Source organism: Haliotis cracherodii, unplaced genomic scaffold, assembly GCF_022045235.1.
Source record: "Haliotis cracherodii isolate W230 unplaced genomic scaffold, xgHalCrac1.p SCAF_2, whole genome shotgun sequence".
In the NCBI taxonomy this organism is placed as follows: Eukaryota; Metazoa; Mollusca; class Gastropoda; order Lepetellida; family Haliotidae; genus Haliotis; species Haliotis cracherodii.
The window spans coordinates 51,228,749-51,251,557 of record NW_027266275.1 but is presented as its reverse complement, the minus strand read 5'-3'; the positions used below and the strand labels follow the sequence as shown (position 1 = coordinate 51,251,557).

The window sequence follows — 22,809 nt, the reverse complement described above, 5'->3', positions numbered from 1 at the left end:
ATCTATGAATGTATTCCCGAAAGGAAAACTATCCTAAATGTAATGTGGAACTAACACCGAAAATATGTACGTAGAATTTTATTGCTTATATATACCCTATCATTTTCAGCAACGCGGGGATGTTATTTTGAAACACGTTTTGTCAAGCTCATTTTCGCGCACCTGTTGTTGAGGGTGATCTTGCTGATCGACGATATCCATAGACGTATTACGTGGGATACACTTGTTGTAGTGAAACTTATCAGCATGTACATCGCAGAAATATGAATCATGTCCCATTTATATTCACAACATTGAATGGTGATTCTTAAATATCAACAGAAGTTCAAATAAAACATACCGAGAAACTTGCATGTGGCATGTTGATTTATCGTGTACCGTTTCCGGGTCACGGGAGCATGCAAGGTCAAACGGATTAACTAATACGAGAATTATATCGTCAAAGTCACATTTTTATTTCATGTTAGTGGTGATTACTGATACTGTGTATCGACTTATATTTTTGCTGTATGTGATAGGCGAACTATTTCAAAATTTACTGTAATTGTTTTGTTTCGAAAGCTTATCAGCTGACTACCCCTGTCTGTGACATCACATCCGGTGACCTTTGCACTAATTGAAATAGTGCTGTCAGAATTCACGATCTTTATTTTCATTTTTCTCTCGTCATATTTATTGGAATATGACGAATAAAACATTCTTCGATTGAGAAGATCGTCAACTTTCGCCAAGTTATATTTATAAAGGCAATGTAAACTTTGTTGATATTAAAATAGCAATAAGTTATGCGGAGGTCGGGCGAAGCGCGCCATGTTTGATTTTAGGACGTCTGCTAGCATCATGACACGGGTTGTTTATTTTTGTATATCGTAAATATTCAACCAAAACGCTTGAAATTAGGATTAGTGAATATTTATAAGTCATTAATTGTTTCCTGCAAATTTTATAACATGACACGTCAGATTAACCCGAATATTCGTATTTCTGCAACCGACATGATGACCTCGAAAATTAAGTTATTTTTCTGTCTAACGTTTAGATAATAAATTCACTGAAATGGTTCATAATTTATCATCGCGCTGATATATGCCGATTATAAATCCCGAATTTTTACTCAATTAAAATTATGATATCGGAGATATGATTATTGAAATCAATTTGCAAAAATGTTACGATATTAGAGGGTTCCTAGCATGAAATGCAAACCACCTTCAATAACGCAATTCAGGTAAGTTCAAGAAAATTAACAAATTTTGTGTTCGCTTTGGTCTTAACCTTGGTATGATTGAAAACACCAGGATATTTTTATATAGAATTGTGTAGTTTTCTATCAGGAATAAATGTGCAAAATATTTCTTCAATTGGCCCTTGTTTAATGAGGCACCGACTGTTTGAAATCACCCACCCTCTTTAGAGCGCCTTATGCTAAAATTAATCCAGCAGGCAGGGGTAAGAAGTGTGAAAATAATTCAGCAGGCTAAAGGTTAAGCTGGAAATATTCCAGCTATATGACGGCGGTCTGTAAATTATCAAGTCTTGACAAGACAATTCAGTGATTGGGATACGCAATTGGGATACAATGACATGCATCAACCAAGTGAGCGAGCCTGACCACCCCTTTGTCGCCTCTTACGACAAGCATAGTCACCTGTTACGGCAATCATGGGTTGCTGAAGACCTATTCTAACAGATATTCATATGCATAAACACAGGGATTATCACACAAGTGTGTTTAGTGATGGTTAGTATCCTTTATTAGGAATAAACACTGTATTTAGCGACTCTTGGCATGCTAAGTACGTAGTGTTTATTCCCAATAAAGGATATTTACCATTCCAAAACACACGCATGATAACTTCTTCATAATATGTCATTCATAAATTCTATCAAATTTGTATTCTCTCAAAGTTCTAAACAGAATAGAGGTAGCCTAGAGGTTAAAGTATTTGCTTGTCCCACATTGCATCCATGCTGGTACATGAATTTTGCTAAAAAAGCATAGGAAACAAATATGAAGAGAAGGAGGGGAACCACACCATACTTGATAAGTTGCAACACATCTTCCCAAGGCAAAAGATTAAAAGTCTGACTGTAAAAGTCCAGTTTCCACCCTTGTCGAGGGGGGCATGGGTGGCCCAGTCGTCTAAGGTGCTGTCTGCGATTTGCTGTGTAGAGTTGTGTCCCTTGGGCACACAGAAACCTATGATTGTTGGTTCACCATACAGTGTTCGTGGGTTTCACCAAAGTGGTAAATATCTGAAACCTGCATCACTTCAGGCTTCCCTCATACATTAAGCGGAAACGCTGTGATATAACTGGAATGCTGTTAAAAGTGGCGTTAAACCCAACTCACTCACTCACTCCACCCTTGTTGAACTGAATGGAATTTCTGGGCTCAATCGTAGCATCACCAGTGGTTATGTCTCTTCTATGTCCGTCCTATTGACCTATCAGATTCCATCTCTCATATCACTTGCATTTTCTTCTAACAATGGATCTGATCGATAATAAAATCTATATTGTGATAAAACAGATCTTACTTCACAAAGTGCATCAAATCACGTGAACACTTTGATTAAAAACATAAAAAGATTTGGAAAATATCTATTGATGCTGATTTGGCAGTACACATGCTTTGCAAACCCTGCAATCGAGTGAAATCTGCACAACAGTTTACACACCCCATGTCAATTTTACTTACACCATTTTGATTGGACTATGCATAGACTCATTTGCAACAGTGTTCCATAACATCTTGCATCACTAATAGGATGCCAGAGTAACATCTTGCATCACAAGCAGGGTGCCAGAGTAATATCTTGCATTACAAGCAGGATGCCAGAGTAACATCTTGCATTACAAGCAGGATGCCAGAGTAATATCTTGCATCACAAGCAGGGTGCCAGAGTAACATCTTGCATCACAAGCAGGATGCCAGAGTAACATCTTGCATCACAAGCAGGGTGCCAGAGTAACATCTTGCATCACAAGCAGGGTGCCAGAGTAACATCTTGCATCACAAGCAGGATGCCAGAGTAACATCTTGCATCACAAGCAGGGTGCCAGAGTAATATCTTGCATCACAAGCAGGGTGCCAGAGTAACATCTTGCATCACAAGCAGGATGCCAGAGTAACATCTTGCATCACAAGCAGGATGCCAGAGTAATATCTTTCATCACAAGCAGGATGCCAGAGTAATATCTTTCATCACTAGCAGTATGCCAGAGTAACATCTTGCATCACAAGCAGGATGCCAGAGTAACATCTTGCATCACAAGCAGGATGCCAGAGTAATATCTTTCATCACAAGCAGGATGCCAGAGTAATATCTTTCATCACTAGCAGTATGCCAGAGTAACATCTTGCATCACAAGCAGCATGCCAGAGTTATAGCTTTCATCACTAGCAGTATGCCAGAGTAACATCTTGCATCACAAGCAGGATGCCAGAGTAACATCTTGCATCACAAGCAGGATGCCAGAGTAACATCTTGCATCACTAGCAGGATGCCAGAGTTATAGCTTTCATCACTAGCAGGATGCCAGAGTAATATCTTTCATCACTAGCAGGGTGCACAGAGTTATGTGCAGGTTGTGATGGACAACATGTTGTCACAGACAGATGACAACTCACTTGTAGAGAACCGAGTTAAATGAAATACTGTTGATATAAAATTAGATGTTCAGGCATCACTGGAGATCTCGTTCAAAGTGTTGTACGTGTTTATTGACTTCACTGCTAAATCAAAGTGAACACTTTGCTACTGGCCCTTATTCAACCATGGGTCATTACTGATTCATGACTTCAGGCAAAACTTAATCTTGCGACTAACTCATTAAGTGGAGGGGGTTCTGTTGGGCAGTAGTGACCCTCACGTCCAGGTAATCAACTGAATATGGCCCTCCCCAGATTCCGGCCAAAAGCAGTTTCACAAAATTAAGTCAGAAACTAAGCCAATATCCAAACTGATTAATCACAAACCCCTGCTTGCTTACTGATCCTTGTTCAGAAGTATTTCTCAGCAGCTGAAGCCCTTTACCATGTGTGAATGTGGTGAGGTGAAATTGGGTTTAACATTGCACTCAAGATTATTCCACTGCTACGATGGTCCTGATGGGGTTGTACTGTTTTGCATAAAACAACTGAAAAATGCTATGGTAAACATAAAATGAGTCAAATTTTTATCATAAAAGGTTACCGTAAGATTTCCATAAAAAACTGCGTCAATTAAAGTTTTACTGTTTATCGTGATCGTGCTAAAATCTTGAAAATGTTGTACATCACTAAATCTAACAACACAACAAAACCAGTCAGTGTTTGGTATTTACAAAACACAAATTACAATAATTAAATAAAAGCAGAATCAGATGTCCCCATGTTTCCCTACATATAGACTCACGATCCACATTCACATAGAGATGATGTCACATTTTAGATTCAACTTGACAGCTATTTGCACGTCATTTTTTAACAGGGCCAGCCATCATGGCTATCATAAACTGTTTTCTGCAATTTTAACTAAATAGTAAACTGGGACATAAGTTAACCTGGGATTAAGGATTAGGTGTGACAATCAAAAATACAACTCACTTCAGTTTCAAATCACTAAAGCCAAGGATCCAGCAGGTACTTATTAGAATAGAAACTTAATGAATATACCACAGAAAATGTGAAGACTTTGTGCCCTATTCTTCAGTTTTTGTCTACATGATACCTCAAGGAGATTTGTCTCCTTGGTTCAATACTACGCAGTCAGATGCTTGCCACACAATTGTATAAAGGCTGTACCTTGTTATGAATGGCGTGGTGGCCTCCATCATGATCTTCTTCTCGGAGAACACATGCTCCTGTTGCCGAGTGTCCATGATATGCTGTTTCTTAAGGCACTTCAACGCAAACGTCTTGCTTCTGTCTCCGGCCAGCTGAACCTGTATGGGTGGAAGCACGAGTAACTCAGTGTGGTTTCTGTTCTCATTGTAGTCAAGAACACCAAGAATGGCCTTTGCACCTTGTACCCATAAGCTGAATGGATCCAAGATGTGGAGAATGCTGAGCCAAAGATGTAACTGAGCTATCATACTTTCAGACACTCAGGGTTAAAAAAATCCCCAAATTTAAGTAATAACGAAAAAAAAAAACTGAACGATATCGTAACTTTTCTCTTGGTCCAGGGTTGACTGAAAGTTAATTTCCTAAATTTCCTTAAGGCAAATGATCATCAATATCTATGTTTATTATTTTCTGATTTAGGGCAACTAGTCAGTAAAAGAAGAAAATATTGTTGGCCTTGCTACATTCCATTAGCTTCTTACAGAATGTGTCAGGAATGCTGATATGGTTGTTCTGAAGCAGCCATGAATTTCAGTAAAGAACAGGGAGAAGTGGAAATATAAATGTATTGGTGTTTTCTCAAAAGGATAGAAACAGTATAAGAAGTAGATTATTTTTAAGTTCTTGTCACATCTAGTTCATGTGCAGTAGCTGAATCAATTCATCTCCTCTAACTGCATCACCCCCAGCATTATCTGATGGCGTTTCACAAGGCGGATGTTAATGGCTAAGATGAGTCAATACTGTGGGGGAAATGTTCTCAAATCAACACAACAGAAGAAACACCTCGTAACATGTTGCTAAAATGGTGGTGAGGAATGGCTGCTAGATACCATTGTACAATTGTGTTGACTGTTAGCTACTACATGAACATGACCTCCTTTCTTAGATAGTTAAAAACATGGCATTGGTTGCTGGATACTGCTGAAACATAGCTTTGGTTGCTAGATCCAGAAACAAGGCATTGGGTGCTAGATACTGAAACATGGCATTGGTTGCTAGATACTGAAACATGGCATTGGTTGCTAGATACTGAAACATAGCTTTGGTTGCTAGATACTGAAACATGGCATTGGTTGCTAGATACTGAAACATGGCATTGGTTGCTAGATCTGAAACATAGCTTTGGTTGCTGGGTACTGAAAAATGGCATTGGTTGCTAGATACTGAAACAGCTTTGGTTGCTAGATACTGAAACATGGCATTGGTTGCTAGATACTACAGCAACTTGGCATTGGATGGTAGATACTGAAACATCGCCTTATTTCTGCTCAGATTTGAAAAATCAAAACACAGGAATTTGGCCAACAAATTTAACTATTGTTTCAAATATATCCATGATATGGTATGTTTCAATTAATGGCAAAATAGCCAATTCCTTCCACTGATTCAGCCAACTGACTTAAGGCAGGAGGCACTCACCTTTTTGCAAACACCTGGTATCATCACTGTTTGATATTAATTTATAAACGCATGCTTATGGTATAGTTAAAATTGAACAAAAGACAGCTTTCAGCAGAGATTTCTTATGATTATGGAAAGGATTTAGTCACTATTATATTCTGTTACATAATGTTACTACAAAGACACTGGCTACTATTAAAATGTTGGTTACTAGAAAATTCATGTCTTCAAAGACTATGGTTATTTAGAATGCTGGTAAACCGTGTTGGCTTTTAAAAAATCCCCACATGCTTTTTTATGTCTGTAAGATTAGGGATCTGAACATGTGCTCATCCTTGTATAAAACAAATACTACTTTGCCACCTACTACTTATATATATAAATATCACACAAGGATGTAAGCATGGATGCATAAAAATCATATTGAAAAACACAGCTGGCACTTAAGAGGCTAAGAAGGAACCAAGATGTGAAGCTGGTGATGATGACATTGGCCACTGAACACAATGATGGAAGATTCGGTTTACACGTTTGTCCATGATTCCCAACCATGATGCCATTACAGTGTATATTGACCTGATTACAGAGATCACTTACTGATAATGTGTAAGCAATTCCCGAGCTTGGTTTTGTCCCTGAATCAATTACTGTAACAATGAAGAACCCGGTCTGAGTCTCTAGGCTATTGTCTAGCAAGTCTACAGCTATAAATAATCTTGTGACAAAACACTAGCCAGTGAATCTGCTCCATTCATTCAAAGAGTCGCCCACCGTGTTCCCCTGACTGATATCTCGAGAGAAATACAACAGTTCTCATGGTGTACCCAACTCAAGTGAAGCTGATCAGATTACCACCAGAAGAGTTGGATGATTACTACACTTAAGCATAAAACTGTGCAGTGGATTTACTTCCATCAATCCACTAAAAAGCTTTAAAGAATTTCTTAAGTGCATTTCGGTTTAAATTTCTGCTGAGTAATTGATTTTCTTCAAGGCAGGATGCAGCAGCTTGTATGATGGTGGGAATGAAAGGGTCAGCGAGTGGTCAGCTATTTAGTCCATACACTAACAGATTAAAGGCTCACAGATTAGGACATTAATACACTGAGTTGCTGATACAAACTGTAGGTGGGCGTCTCGAAAGGTGAGACAAGATGGCTGCTGATTCTATATCGCAGGGAACCTTTCTTTGACAAACTGGGAACTTGTTCAATAGATTGCACTCCAAAGGCAACTGCTGCTATGGTTCCCTTGTGGTACGGAGGCTGGTGAGTGCAATGTCTACAGATGTGACCTGTGTAGGTCAGTGGTACAACCGTTGTGCAAGGTGCCAGTCTCCTGATTATCCTTTTACACACACATAAACAGCCAGCCCCAGATTTACTCCCCAAAAGCTAACAGTAGAGCTTTACCAATTCCACACGCCCAAATCCACCCATGCCAAGTGTGGCTATGATGTCAATATCTTCTAATTTGACGTGGCGGAATTCTGCATCCACCTTCTCTTGCTGCAGCGTCTGCAGTGAGGCCTCAGTCCCGCTCTGTCTGTAATGTATAGCAAGTACATAGGGTTAGCAGATGGAGTATTACAACACACACATACGTAATCTACAGCAGGGACAGTTAGCAGGTGCTTGCTCCATCACAGGGGTACAGTATTACAACACACACACACACACACACACACAAACACACACACACACACACACACACACAGACAGACATATAATGTACAGCAGGGACAGTGACAGTTAGCAGGTGCTTTTCCTGCTGTGTAAACTACACATAAAGCAGAAACACCGGAAATTGCACCACCATTGATTTACAACACACAACAAATAGATGTGTTCAAGAGGCTCATGCCCTTTCAATATATAATGGTTCAAAATAGTGCATAGAAGTAAAACAGAGTGCACAGATGTACATTTTGAACAATTGAAATAAAACAATAGAACCACCATGGAAATCACTGACTACAGTCACCATCATCTGTGTTAGCAGAGGACCAGAAGGCTACAGAGGGCAAGGTAGTGAATCTCTCCGCTAGGAATTGTGTAGTAGCCACTACTCTACTTCACTCCACAGATTTTATGTTCTAACATACTACTTAAATGTCATGGTCCATGATGATATACAATATGAATGTCATGGTCTGTGATGATATACAATATGAATGTCATGGTCCATGATGATATACTGCATAAATGTCATGGTCCATGATGATATACAATATGAATGTCATGGTCCATGATGATATACAATATGAATGTCATGGTCTGTGATGATATACAATATGAATGTCATGGTCCATGATGATATACTGCATAAATGTCATGGTCAGTGATGATATACAATATGAATGTCATGGTCCATGATGATATACAATATGAATGTTATGGTCTGTGATGATATACAATATGAATGTCATGGTCTGTGATGATATACAATATGAATGTCATGGTCTGTGATGATATACTGCATAAATGTCATGGTCTGTGATGATATACAATATGAATGTCATGGTCTGTGATGATATACTGCATAAATGTCATGGTCTGTGATGATATACAATATGAATGTCATGGTCTGTGATGATATACAATATGAATGTCATGGTCTGTGATGATATACAATATGAATGTCATGGTCTGTGATGATATACTGCATAAATGTCATGGTCCATGATGATATACAATATGAATGTCATGGTCCATGATGATATACTGCATAAATGTCATTGTCCATGATGATATACAATATGAATGTCATGGTCTGTGATGATATACTGCATAAATGTCATGGTCCATGATGAAATACAACATGAATGTCCTGGTCTGTGATGATATACTGCATTAATGTCATGGTCTGTGATGATATACAATATGAATGTCATGGTCTGTGATGATATACTGCATAAATGTCATGGTCCATGATGATATACAATATGAATGTCATGGTCTGTGATGATATACTGCATAAATGTCATGGTCTGTGATGATATACAACATGAATGTTATGGTCTGTGATGATATTCAATATGAATGTCATGGTCTGTGATGATATACAATATGAATGTCATGGTCCATGATGATATACAATATGAATGTCATGGTCAGTGATGATATACTGCATAAATGTCATGGTCCATGATGATATACAATATGAATGTTATGGTCTGTGATGATATACAATATGAATGTCATGGTCTGTGATGATATACAATATGAATGTCATGGTCTGTGATGATATACAATATGAATGTCATGGTCTGTGACCATGATATACTTCATGAATGTCATGGTCCATGACTATACTATAACGAAAACGAGTCCCTTGAGGGTAACTATTGATCTGTCACTGATGGTCGCTAAATGATGGCCCTCACTGTGAAATAGTCAATCAGTGTATGTTCATGGCTGTCTGTAAACATCAATCAATAAGCTGCCTGCAATTAAGCCTGTCCCGGCTGTCCGCTGGTACAGTGGTACACATGGTCTGTGTACTTTAACCTGACTCACCTCTGCTCATTAGATACACAAGCTTGACTGTTTACATCCTAACACATAAGATTCCTTCCTAAATTAAGAAATGGTTGTGACATTGCCATCTACTTACAGAGATAGTATTTGATGGATGCCATTTCATTGATTATATAAGATGGCAAATCAGATTACTGTCTGCATCATAAACGATCATTCACAAATTGACTTGAATTTTCTTGACATAACACAAAAGCCAGCTAAAACCTTTTAAAGCGCCATATAATTCAAATTCTTAAGTATGACTCAAGTCAACAGTGTGAAAAGCTTCAACTTGCATGATCCACACAAAACCTAGCCTTACCCTAGTCAATAGTCATCATATCAAATGTGATCAACCTTTCAAAAGTCTGACATTACAGCACACGGTGACCAAGCTGACCCAAGCTGTTGATCCATTTTGTTGACCCATCACAGGAGCTTGCTGTAACTGAGGCCCTGACCCATCGCAAGAGTGTGCTGTAACTGAGGCCCTGACCCATCAGAGTAGCATGCTGTAACAGCAGCCCTGACCTATGACAGGAGTGTGCTGTAACTGCAGCCTTGACCTATGACAGGAGCTTGCTGTAACAGTGGCCCTGACCCATCACAAGAGTGTGCTGTAACTGAGGACGTGACCTATGACAGGAGCTTGCTGTCACTGAGGCTCTGACCTATTACAGGAGCATGCTGTAACTGAGGTCCTGGCCTATCACAGGAGTGTGCTGTAACTGCAGCCTTGACCTATGACAGGAGCTTGCTGTAACAGTGGCCCTGACCCATCATAAGAATGTGCTGTAACTGAGGACGTGACCCATGACAGGAGCATGCTGTAACTAAGGCCTTGGCCTATCACAGGAGTGTGCTGTAACTAAGGCCCTGGCCTATGACAGGAGTGTGCTGTAACTAAGGCCCTGACCTATGACAGGAGTGTGCCATAACTGCAGCCTTGACCTATGACAGGAGCTTGCTGTAACTGCAGCCCTGACCTATGACAGGAGCTTGCTGTCACTGAGGCTCTGACCTATGACAGGAGCATGCTGTAACTGAGGTCCAGGCCTATCACAGGAGCTGGCTGTAACTGCAGCCTTGACCCATGACAGGAGCTTGCTGTAACAGCAGCCCTGACCTATGACAGGAGCATGCTGTAACAGCAGCCCTGGCCTATGACAGGAGTGTGTTGTAACTGAGGCCCTGACCTATCACAGGAGTGTGTTGTAACAGCAGCCCTGACCTATGACAGGAGCATGCTGTAACAGCAGCCCTGACCTATCACAGGAGTGTGTTGTAACTCAGGCCCTGGCCTATCACAGGAGCATGCTGTAACTGAGGCCCTGACCTATCACAGGAGCATGCTGTAACTGAGGCCCTGACCTATCACAGGAACATGCTGTAACTGAGGCCCTGACCTATCACAGGAGTGTGTTGTAACTCAGGCCCTGACCTATCACAGGAGCATGCTGTAACTGAGGCCCTGACCTATCACAGGAGTGTGTTGTAACTGAGGCCCTGACCTATCACAGGAGCATGCTGTAACTGACGCCCTGGCCTATCACAGGAGCATGCTGTAACTGAGGCCCTGACCTATCACAGGAGTGAGTTGTAACTGTTGCCCTGACCTATCACAGGAGTGTGTTGTAACTGAAGCCCTGGCCTATCACAGGAGTGTATTGTAACTGAGGCCCTGGTCTATCACAGGAGCATGCTGTAACTGAGGCCCTGGCCTATCACAGGAGCATGCTGTAACTGACGCCCTGACCTATCACAGGAGCATGCTGTAACTGAGGCCCTGACCTATCACAGGAGTGAGTTGTAACTGTTGCCCTGACCTATCACAGGAGTGTGTTGTAACTGAAGCCCTGGCCTATCACAGGAGTGTATTGTAACTGAGGCCCTGGCCTATCACAGGAGCATGCTGTAACTGAGGCCCTGGCCTATCACAGGAGTGTGTTGTAACTGACGCCCTGGCCTATTACAGGAGCATGCTGTAACTGAGGCCCTGGCCTATCACAGGAGTGTGTTGTAACTGACGCCCTGACCTATCACAGGAGTGTGTTGTAACTGAGGCCCTGGCCTATCACAGGAGTGTGTTGTAACTGACGCCCTGACCTATCACAGGAGCATGCTGTAACTGAGGCTCTGACCTATCACAGGAGTGTGTTGTAACTGACGCCCTGACCTATCACAGGAGTGTGTTGTAACTGACGCCCTGACCTATGACAGGAGCATGCTGTAACTGAGGCTCTGACCTATCACAGGAGTGTGTTGTAACTGACGCCCTGACCTATCACAGGAGTGTGTTGTAACTGACGCCCTGACCTATCACAGGAGCATGCTGTAACTGAGGCTCTGACCTATCACAGGAGTGTATTGTAACTGAGGCCCTGGCCTATCACAGGAGTGTGTTGTAACTGACGCCCTGACCTATCACAGGAGTGTGTTGTAACTGACGCCCTGACCTATCACAGGAGTGTGTTGTAACTGAGGCCCTGACCTATCACAGGAGTGTGTTGTAACTGAGGCCCTGACCTATCACAGGAGTGTGTTGTAACTGAGGCCCTGACCTATCACAGGAGTGTGTTGTAACTCAGGCCCTGACCTATCACAGGAGCATGCTGTAACTGAGGCCCTGGCCTATCACAGGAGCATGCTGTAACTGACGCCCTGACCTATCACAGGAGTGTGTTGTAACTGATGCCCTGACCTATCACAGGAGTGTGTTGTAACTGAAGCCCTGGCCTATCACAGGAGCATGCTGTAACTGACGCCCTGGCCTATCACAGGAGCATGCTGTAACTGACGCCCTGGCCTATCACAGGAGCATGCTGTAACTGACGCCCTGACCTATCACAGGAGTGTGTTGTAACTGAAGCCCTGGCCTATCACAGGAGTGTGTTGTAACTGACGCCCTGACCTATCACAGGAGTGTGTTGTAACTGAAGCCCTGGCCTATCACAGGAGTGTGTTGTAACTGCCATACAGGTATCCATCAACAGAACAAGCAAGCTTACCTTACAATGTGCATCTCACATTGCAGCAAGGCAAAGCTCATCAATTTTTTAATATTAGGGGAAAATTTATACATGACTTTTATGCAACAGCATAATGCTTTGACATTTTAAAGAGTGCACACAGCTGAGATGTGTTTTAAACTTCTCAAGAATACACTAGGTTTGATCATTTACTGGAGAATCCCACACTGCAATTTTTGTACCAGTAGCATATTGTGAGGTTTTGTATCCATGCAACATGACATATCTGCATCAGGGACAACTGACATTGTTCCACATACACTAATTTTGCAGCCTGTTACATGAAAAACAATCATATGCATCAATAATAGATTGTGTCATGACCACAAACGTTTACACAATAAATGTTCTCTGCTTAATTAAACTGATTACAAAGATGCAAATATGATTAAAATCTAGTGTGAATGAAATGTCCCAAAATACCAAGGGTTGGTTCTGTATGCAAAGTTGAACTTCCTTAGAAAGGACCATTCAGTGACATGACCTCCATGAAGGTCACTCAAAACCTCATCAGTTCCACTTCCTCAAGGTGGAGCTATACTTGATGTGATATCCCTGAGATGTCCTCACAATGCGTGAAAGTGCAACGCAGTTTGTCAAATTCAGACTAAACCATAGGCATCCCTATTGACATAGGCACCCCTATTGACATAGGGCTCCTGAATATTAGGAAACAAAACTAGTTTTAGTAGAACTATAGAAGAATACTATCTAAAGTAAGTAAACAACTCTACAATATTGTCTAAAAGAACCTTACAGTCCATACTGAGATGTGTTGATCTATATTTCTACGAGCTATCAAAGTTCATGTTTACTTCAGAGTCTTTATAAGTACACCAGTTGCCTTTGGTGGCGTGGCCTGACTAGACCCTGTGGGCGCTGCCCTCTCGCTGCAAGACACAGGGAAAAACATCACCTACAGTAGCACAGCAGACCATTGATAAGTCAGAAGTCTGGGACCACCTGCTTCTTCCATGAGGAAGTAACAGAGGCCTCTGTGCTGGACAGTTATGCAGTGTTCTATTAAGAAATAAGAAAAGTTTGAATAACTCGCTTGATGTATAGCTGCCAACGGATTCTTCATGAAACAAATGGCTTCTGTGACAGTTTCAGGGAACTTCAATTTCTGAGACAAAATAATGTTAACTGGTTAAAGTTTTTATCAACAAGCTTTTCAGTTTCCATGCTCTTTCAAACCACCTGAGTGATAGCCATGTCAAATAATTGCCCTATTCGATTTCATCTTTTGAAAATACAAATGACAGAGAAATCTAGCTAGGCATATCCCATCCATCACTTTCATTGTCATCTCTAGATAAATTAACTTGTCAAAATTTACTTTCTAAACTGCAATGCTGCCTTGTTCTACCATGTCCAATTTGGGATTTACCAAATTTAACTATCATTTATTTGTTTCTCACTGCCTACAATTGATTGAGTGACTGTTAATTGGCTGACTTTGCTAATTGCATAAGAGACATCCCAGGCCATCTTCCAGTAACAAGTCAGAATCTAACAGATCTTGTTATAGCTGACAAGACAGATGGTGGTTATTAACTGTCATACTGAGTAAATCCAAACATACAAGTGTGCATGAAGATCAAGCCATTACATGTAAGGTTCTTTGATCAGGAGAGATAAATAATGGGGAGTCTGGTGAAGAGGTAGAACACCTGTCAGGTCCACTGAATCCAGAACCATCTACTAATGTATTTAAGACCTAGGATTACAGGAGGTCAGGTCAATCCACACCACATGCATGTAGAGGGGCCGCCTTGTTGGAGGCAGATCAAGGGCAGCATTAGCCGGGTCAAAGAGTCTTAACCTGCCTGTCACATGCTCACCAGCCGTGAGAGCAGCCTTTGAGGGGAACACTACATGCACAGTTCAATCCCATTTCATTGTGTCCTACAAAAGGCAGTCTTTTTACAAGTAAGCAATAACCACAGGATTTCACAAAATAAAGAGATGACTAATATCTGTAATGTTTGCAGGAACAGTGTAGGTCATGACTACATGTAGCTCTGTCAGGCAGCATGCGAGAGAGCAGCCCAAGCCACAGGCAGGGCATCCAAGACATTCTACTGATCAAGAATCAAGCTACAGATGTCAAGGAATTACTTTGTATTAACTTTCTCCATACGAACTACACCTGATCGTTGATGTTCTTTTATTGGCTTGGCGATGCTTGAAATCCTGAGGATCAGGAAAGTATTAGATAAGACTGGGAGTGATCATGAGTGGATGGACACTCACCAATGGTATACGGAATTGGAAATAAGACAAATGTCCTGGATTTGACTGGCATGTGTGTCTGTATCTCCTGATGCTGTGCCAAGACAGGACAGAAGGTGATCAAGGAAGATTGGTGTATGGAGCAGTACGATGGCCATCCCTGGACCTCCTGATAATGTCACAGGGAGACAAGCGGGATTGGAATAATCAAGAATGGATAGACTGTTAGCCAATATTGTCTTCAAACTGAAGGCAATGTTGTGAAGTCTGGGCCTTGGAGTTAATTGCAACATCTTGTATGATCTTGTATGATGAAGGAGGGGTGTATGTGGTGGGAGAGGCTGATATGATTTGGTGAGGAAGGAGGGTGTATGTGGTGGGAGGGGCTGGTATGACTGGGTGAGGAAGGAGGGTGTATGTGGTGGGAGGGGCTGGTATGATTGGGTGAGGAAGGAGGTGTGTGTGGAGGGAGGGTCTAGTATGATTGGGTGAGGAAGGAGGGTGTATGTGGTGGGAGGGGCTGGTATGATTGGGTGAGGAAGGAGGGTGTATGTAGTGGGAGGGGCTAGTATGATTTGGTGAGGAAGGAGGGTGTATGTGGTGGGATGGGCTAGTATGATTGGGTGAGGAAGGAGGGTGTATGTGGTGGGAGGGGCTAGTATGATTGGGTGAGGAAGGAGGGTGTATGTGGTGGGATGGGCTAGTATGATTGGGTGAGGAAGGAGGGTGTATGTGGTGGGAGGGGCTGGTATGATTGGGTGAGGAAGGAGGAGTGTATGTGGTGGGAGGGGCTGGTATGAATGGGTGAGGAAGGAGGGGTGGGTGTATGTAGTGGGAGGGGCTAGTATGATTGGGTGAGGAAGGAGGGTGTATGTGGTGGGAGGGGCTGGTATGATTGGGTGAGGAAGGAGGGTGCATGTGGTTGGAGGGGCTAGTATGATTGGGTGAGGAAGGAGGGTGTATGTGGGGGAGGCGCAAGTATGATTGGGTGAGGAAGGAGTGGTGTATGTGGTGGAGGGGCTAGTATGATTGGGTGGGGAAGGAGGGTGTATGTGGTGGAGGGGCTGGTATGATTGGGTGGGGAAGGAGTGGTGTATGTGGTGGAGGGGCTGGTATGATTGGGTGAGGAAGGAGGGTGTATGTGGTGGAGGGGCAAGTATGATTGGGTGAGGAAGGAGTGGTGTATGTGGTGGAGGGGCTGGTATGATTGGGTGAGGAAGGAGTGGTGTATGTGGTGGAGGGGCTGGTATGATTGGGTGAGGAAGGAGGGTGTATGTGGTGGAGGGGCTGGTATGATTGGGTGAGGAAGGAGGAGTGTATGTGGTGGGAGGGGCTGGTATGATTGGGTGAGGAAGGAGGGTGTATGTGGTGGAGGGGCTGGTATGATTGGGTGAGGAAGGAGGGTGTATGTGGTGGAGGGGCAAGTATGATTGGGTGAGGAAGGAGGGTGTATGTGGTGGAGGGGCTGGTATGATTGGGTGAGGAAGGAGTGGTGTATGTGGTGGAGGGGCTGGTATGATTGGGTGAGGAAGGAGGGTGTATGTGGTGGGAGGGGCTGGTATGATTGGGTGAGGAAGGAGGAGTGTATGTGGTGGGAGGGGCTGGTATGATTGGGTGGGGAAGGAGGGTGTATGTGGTGGGAGGGGCTGGTATGAATGGGTGAGGAAGGAGTGGTGTATGTGGTGGAGGGGCCAGTATGATTGGGAAAGGAAGGAGTGGTGTATGTGGTGGAGGGGCCAGAATCATTGGGTGAGTTGATATTAACTGTAAACTGTGCAGAAAAGTAGTCATATAACATCAAACACATATATTCAAGTGAAATGCTTGCACACCTTTTAATGACACAACAACACTGGGAGACAAAATGAAAGCATTGTGAAGGGGTGGAACATTTAACTGCACGAGAAAAGCGAAGACAGGAAAGAGTTGAGGGACTCACCTTTGAGCACCGCGGGCTTCATCTCCATAGTCCCGATTCTTCAGTTCATTCACGTCACCTATAAGTTGGGTGAAAGACCTGCAGAACAGGATGAGCACCTTCAAACACAGTCACTTCTACATGGTAAACAAACATGGACAATTTTTATATGTTAACAAATAGCAACTTCTATATCATTGTAAACTGAGTTGTTGCTGCTTGTCACATACTTATTTGATCAAATCAGTGATGATGGTTTTATGCAATATTCCAGCCATGTCATGGTGGGGAACTAGAACGCTCAGATGAACACAGTTGCCAGGTGGGAAATTGAACCTGGGTCCAGAGCGTGACAAGAAAATGCTCCACCCACTGGGCTATCTCCTGACCATTTGAAAAAGAAACTCCTGTATAAAATGATGTCAAATGTATGCTGATCAAAATGGTCACCATTCAGTGTCCGCTAGATGCATTACATACAACTTTTTTTGTCTGTTTTGTACAAAATGATGAAAGTATGGATTACTAAAACATATATATTTGACAAATCATTCAAAATAGAACAATTAATAAAATGATCATTTAGGTAGGTCCTATGCATAAAATGATAACGATACGAGAAATGATAATTAGAATTCTCAATGGAATAAAAACAGTGGGGTCCCCAAGCTTGTTAATTGTTGTTGAAGAGATAACATATCATGAAAATTCTCCAAACTTCTCCTACACTGTTTTTTCTCAAATTGGACTCTTTTTGCAGTAAACGTTAATTGATTGAAATGTACTTGTCAACACAAAATAAACATATATTTTTACCTCAATAATCTGGAAAATTGCATTCAGTGGTTCATTTCTAAAAGAATAATGAGAATAACTGATGTTCTTGATCAATATGTAAGTGTACTTTTAAATGTTATATATTAAAAAGTATGAAATAAAAATTATATTTTTTGTTTTAACTCCGGACCACAATACAGTAAGGTATTGGGGTCACAACCCCAAAATATAGACTATACTCATTTGTTAATAGCTTTGTTTCCTTTTGTACAAAGCCTTTTGGCAAAATACATTCAATTTTTTGTCCCACAAACACATTAGTCTGGCTCTTAGAATTTGTTCCAAACTACAAAGATATTGGCCTTATCTCACTGGTGTGCGTGATGCTCTGTATGTCACAAGAACGGCCACAGAGTGGTACAGTAACCTGACCATCACACCCTGCACAATCATTTATTTGATTTTGATCATAATGCCAAAATAATAAATACACATTTTCATCTGGTGTAAATCCTGCTAATCATAACTGATCTATCACAGGAAACATTTGTCTGCCACTATGGCCATGTATTGACTGAACACTGGGTATTGATCAGGATCTGAGCATATTGAGGCTGTGGCCTTGTCTCTGTGATCAATTGTCCATTATGCAGTGTTATCGAATGATCAATTTGAGTAACAACACGTAGAATCAGTGTTGTCATAATCCTCCACCGAGACAGGGTCGGATAATTAGTCATTGTGCAAGAACGTTACCATCAGACATATTGATGTGCACTGCTTTAGACCCGCAGCGTAGATGTGTGCATGTCGAATGTAGTAAGGTTTCCCCAATCAGACAGAAGATAATTTTATGTTTTGATTCCACGCTGACTGTAATAACCATCTCTGCTGGATGACTGCAAGGAGATGATTGCATCTCTGCCCCACTGGTTGCTGTGATTACAGGCTGCATTCACATGGGCATACACAGCAGTGGCCGGCACAAGCCATGCTAATTCAATGTCAGCAGGTGTCTGATGACAGAGGACAGGTTCAGTCCCAGAACAGGAATCCTCACATGATGTCTTACAATATACAGTAATATCTGCCTGCTTGTATTCCCTGGCTAGTAATATCATTCTTGATGCCAATTTAACCAGGACACTTCTTCAAATTACTAACAAGAGAAATCTGACAAGCTTGATCAGACTTCACCATGCTTGTTGCCAGTGATTGTTGGATAATGTTACTGTACTTACTGTAAAATGAAATATCTCAGCAACCGTAGTATCAAAAAATGAGTAGTCAGATTTCCAAAAGTGGAAACTGGAAAAGCCCCCCTAAAATAGTGCCATGGCACTGTAGCTCACCTGAATATGTAGTCAACAGGTTAAAATGTCAACAAAGAGAGATACTTACAAAACAGTGACGTCAACATTGATATTTAATGTCAGAATTACATATTTTCTAAACAATTACTGAAGAATAAAAATGACACAAAGTTCAGATAACTCAGGCTATCAATTTCAGAGGAAAGGTTTACAGAGCAAATATGCCATTTTTTGAGAATTTACAAGCTTCATGTCTAAAGAAAGCCAAAATTTTTCATATTGCAATAAACAGAAGACTTATTTTGAGGCCCATATAAGCAACATGTATTTCGTTATTATCACTCTGAAGACTCATGAAATGAAAACATATTGTAGGTTTGAAATTATCCTGCATATTTTAGTTAAAACGATTAGAGATTAGATTACAGATGAATTGATACAATAAAAATGAAGTAAATGTGATCGCCTGGTAGGACGAGTGTTTCTTCACGTCTTGCTGGCCCTGCATATGCTACCATTCATCATTACAATCTGAAAAGTGGATTTTTCTAGCCCTGATTGGCCAAAACAGTAAGGGATGACATGAAACCAGAAGTGTATATAACTTAATGTGGTACTTTGTGGTGTAGGCTTTTTTCTGTTGCTAAATTGTACTGCATTGACCATGTATGAGGTCACTGTCATCTCCTGTGGCAAGTGAAAATAGTTTATGATACATCTTTCTGATTGGATAGTTATACACTAGCTGTCACTAAACCAGCATGCAGCCTACCCAAGCGTCACCCCTGTGTAGCAGGGTGCGGAGTCATCCCTCAGATGACATCCTTACCTGATTGGGTTCCAGACATTTCACGTCCCAATGTGGGGCTTAGCACGTTCAAATTAAGTTTGAGCAGTACCCTACTATGCAGCCTGGGACATACCTTCTGTTGTCGTGGGAGTATGTAGCAGGGCGTGGAGTCATCGCATAGATGACATCCTCACTTTGTCAGCTTGCTGTCGGGGATAACCCTTTGGTCATGTGGACGTCGGATCAGAAAGTACACGGTCAAATCTCATCATTTGACTTGGAAATGTTATGGCTGCTATATAAACATGCATATCAAATACTGCTCACGTCAGCCATGAAATTGGGATTGTATTATATAGATTTGCACTTGTTCATCAGCAGGCCACACAGCATCTCAATGACACTCTTTTAGCGGCCATGTTTATAAAGGCTAACTGCATTACGTTTTACAGAGTGTATATCTGAATATGAGTGAATGTTTTGAAGCCTTCTTTCATGGCCTGATCGATGAATGCCATTTATGGCCCGATTGGAGATGAAATTTATATTGATTTCCTTTGGGAGAAAAAGTTGCAGTGCCAACATGAAATTAGACTTTGATAAACCATTTCCTGCTATGAGCTGTGAGTTCCAGAATGTTCAGGTTGGAAACACCCATTTCAATAAGAGTTAAAAGCTTGAATGAAATTCAGCTTCCGTAGGAAGTGCTTGATTATGTTATTGTGATGTCGGTTTACTCAGTGCATGCATTGTTGTGATTACGCCAACAATGCACACAGCCCCCACCATTAGGGAGCAGTCTCACATTCACATCTCTGAAGGATCTGGGAGAATGTCTCCTAGGCATGCAATAAAACCAATTTCTCCGGCACTTGATTAATGTGATACTTGTTGGGAGGAAGGGATGCTTCCCTTTCAAGAGCAATGACAGACCAATCACAGATGAAGAATGGCTTCAAAACAGACTGACAGTTGGGAGGATTCTGTACAGCACAGGACAAGAACAATGTCATGGAATTTCAGAAATGAAGACCACTAGGTGTCCATTTCAGTAGCTTCCAGCTCAGAATAATGAGCAGTATTGAACATATTTATCCATATTGAGGTGTGAATATGTCTTTGTCTAAGGTTTTCATATTCTTTATGTCAGTACCTCATCTTCGAAGGTTTCAATAAAATATTCTCTATGTCATGGTGATTCAGATCTGATTTTCAATATGGCTACTGTGGTAACAATATGGAAAATCCCATTTAGAGCAATTACTCAGCCATTTTCAAGATGGTATGAAATTTGGCATATGTGTTGTTACTAATGGGGCTCAACATATAGGTTTTGGATTTTTTCCCCCACGATATTTTGAATTTTGACCTTAATTTGACCCTTGCACTTAGACCGCACTGAAAGCTAAAACATCTTATGGTCATTACTAGGCCATTTCTATTCAAAATGGAATGAATTTGGTATATGTTACTGATTCTCACATGTCAAAGTAAAAGTGAATGGCTGTTTTTAATCTGGAAGGGTGGGGTTGACATGAAAAAACATGTTTTGAATACCAAACAGGCCAAAAAATGAATTTATTTTAAAAAAACCTATATGACTGTAAAAAAACAAAAACATTGACTTTGAATGAGATGAATGGAGTTAACAGTGACAGTGTACAACTGTCTCTGGTACATACCCTCAACTCAAAAATTAATTCCAAAAAATGGTCAAAATAACTGAGAACATAAAAGTGTACCAAATTTAATAGCGAAAGTTGCAGGACAAGTAACAACTAATATCTACCTGCCCTGCAGGACAAGGTTTGGTTTAAGAAATATTTCTGCAGAAAAACTTTGAAAACTTTGAAACAGAAAAGCTTATGCCTCGAACTACATAATTACAAAGGTATATGCACTTACAGTTTAATAACATCACTTCAAACTTCAGAAAACACATGTCCAATGAACTTTGAAACAGAAGTTCTCAGTTAAAAGTTCTCATGCCCCCATCTATGTTATGCTATGATATGAGCACTTTCACTTCAGTACCTCTACCCTTTTGTGAAAACAAATGGCCAATGCAGTACATATCTGAAACAGTAAAGCCTATTCCTCCAGCTACCATAATCACCAAGTCATAAGCACTTCTGGTTCAACAACATCACTTCCTGTTTAATGACCTTGACCTTCAATCTCAGTAATGAACCACTTGGAGATCATGTATACAAGATTTCTGAAATTTTAATCATAAATGCTCACTATATTGTGTTATACACAAGCTTTTCGAGACGTCTACTGCTCACTGACTGACCTTGACCTTCAACATCTGCAATCACATGTGAGACCATCACTTGTTGAAAACTGGCCATATTACATATAAACAGTCTTCAAACCTTACAAAAAACACTTTCCAAATGAAACATTTTACCAGTCATTTCATGAGTGAATGACCCTCAAAGCATACTTGACATCCGACACAAATACATATGACAGGTGGTGAGTCAGATACTTGGAGTTCATTTTTAACTGACGGAAAAATATTCTGATTTTTCATGAATTAAATTGAATTTTCATGAACCTGGAGATCACCCCAAATTTGATATTATCAAGAACCCACCTTAGAGGTTGTGTATATTAAGTTTCATCAAACTCCAATCATTAATTCTCTAGATATCTTGTAAACAAGCTGGCTTCAAACCCAGCTGACAGTGAGTGACATTGGTCCAACCTTCATGGTCATCCAATCACATATGTTTTGTGAACTTAGGTGGGGTACCCACTATGAAGTCTCCATGTCAAACTGCCAATACTTTTTGAAAGAAACTAGTTTATGAGTAAACGCCTTCCCAAATGACCTTCACATTTGACACAGCCACGACACATGCCGAGAATTGAGTTAATCACTGAGAGTTAATCAATCCGAAATATTGTGAAATTTGAACCATTTGAGTTGTTAACCTTTAGCCTGCTGAATTGTTTTTAAGCTGCTTAGCGTTGTCTGCTGGA

General features: G+C 41.1%; 1 protein-coding gene across 2 annotated transcripts in view; it reads right to left on the bottom strand.

Annotated features, from left to right (window-relative positions):
* The window catches only part of LOC139469229 (cGMP-dependent protein kinase 1-like), a 102,993-nt gene that overhangs the window by 21,589 nt on the left and 58,595 nt on the right, over positions 1-22,809 (bottom strand). Inside the window, exons 9-12 of one of the 2 annotated variants that reach the window (XM_071251367.1) lie at positions 16,960-17,037; positions 14,907-14,981; positions 7,648-7,780; positions 4,790-4,929 (exon numbers count right to left, since the gene is read on the bottom strand). In XM_071251367.1, coding sequence (XP_071107468.1) covers positions 4,790-4,929; positions 7,648-7,780; positions 14,907-14,981; positions 16,960-17,037 — 426 coding nt within the window. The remainder of the gene's footprint in view (positions 1-4,789; positions 4,930-7,647; positions 7,781-14,906; positions 14,982-16,959; positions 17,038-22,809) is intronic. The other variant, XM_071251368.1, reaches the window with a different exon arrangement.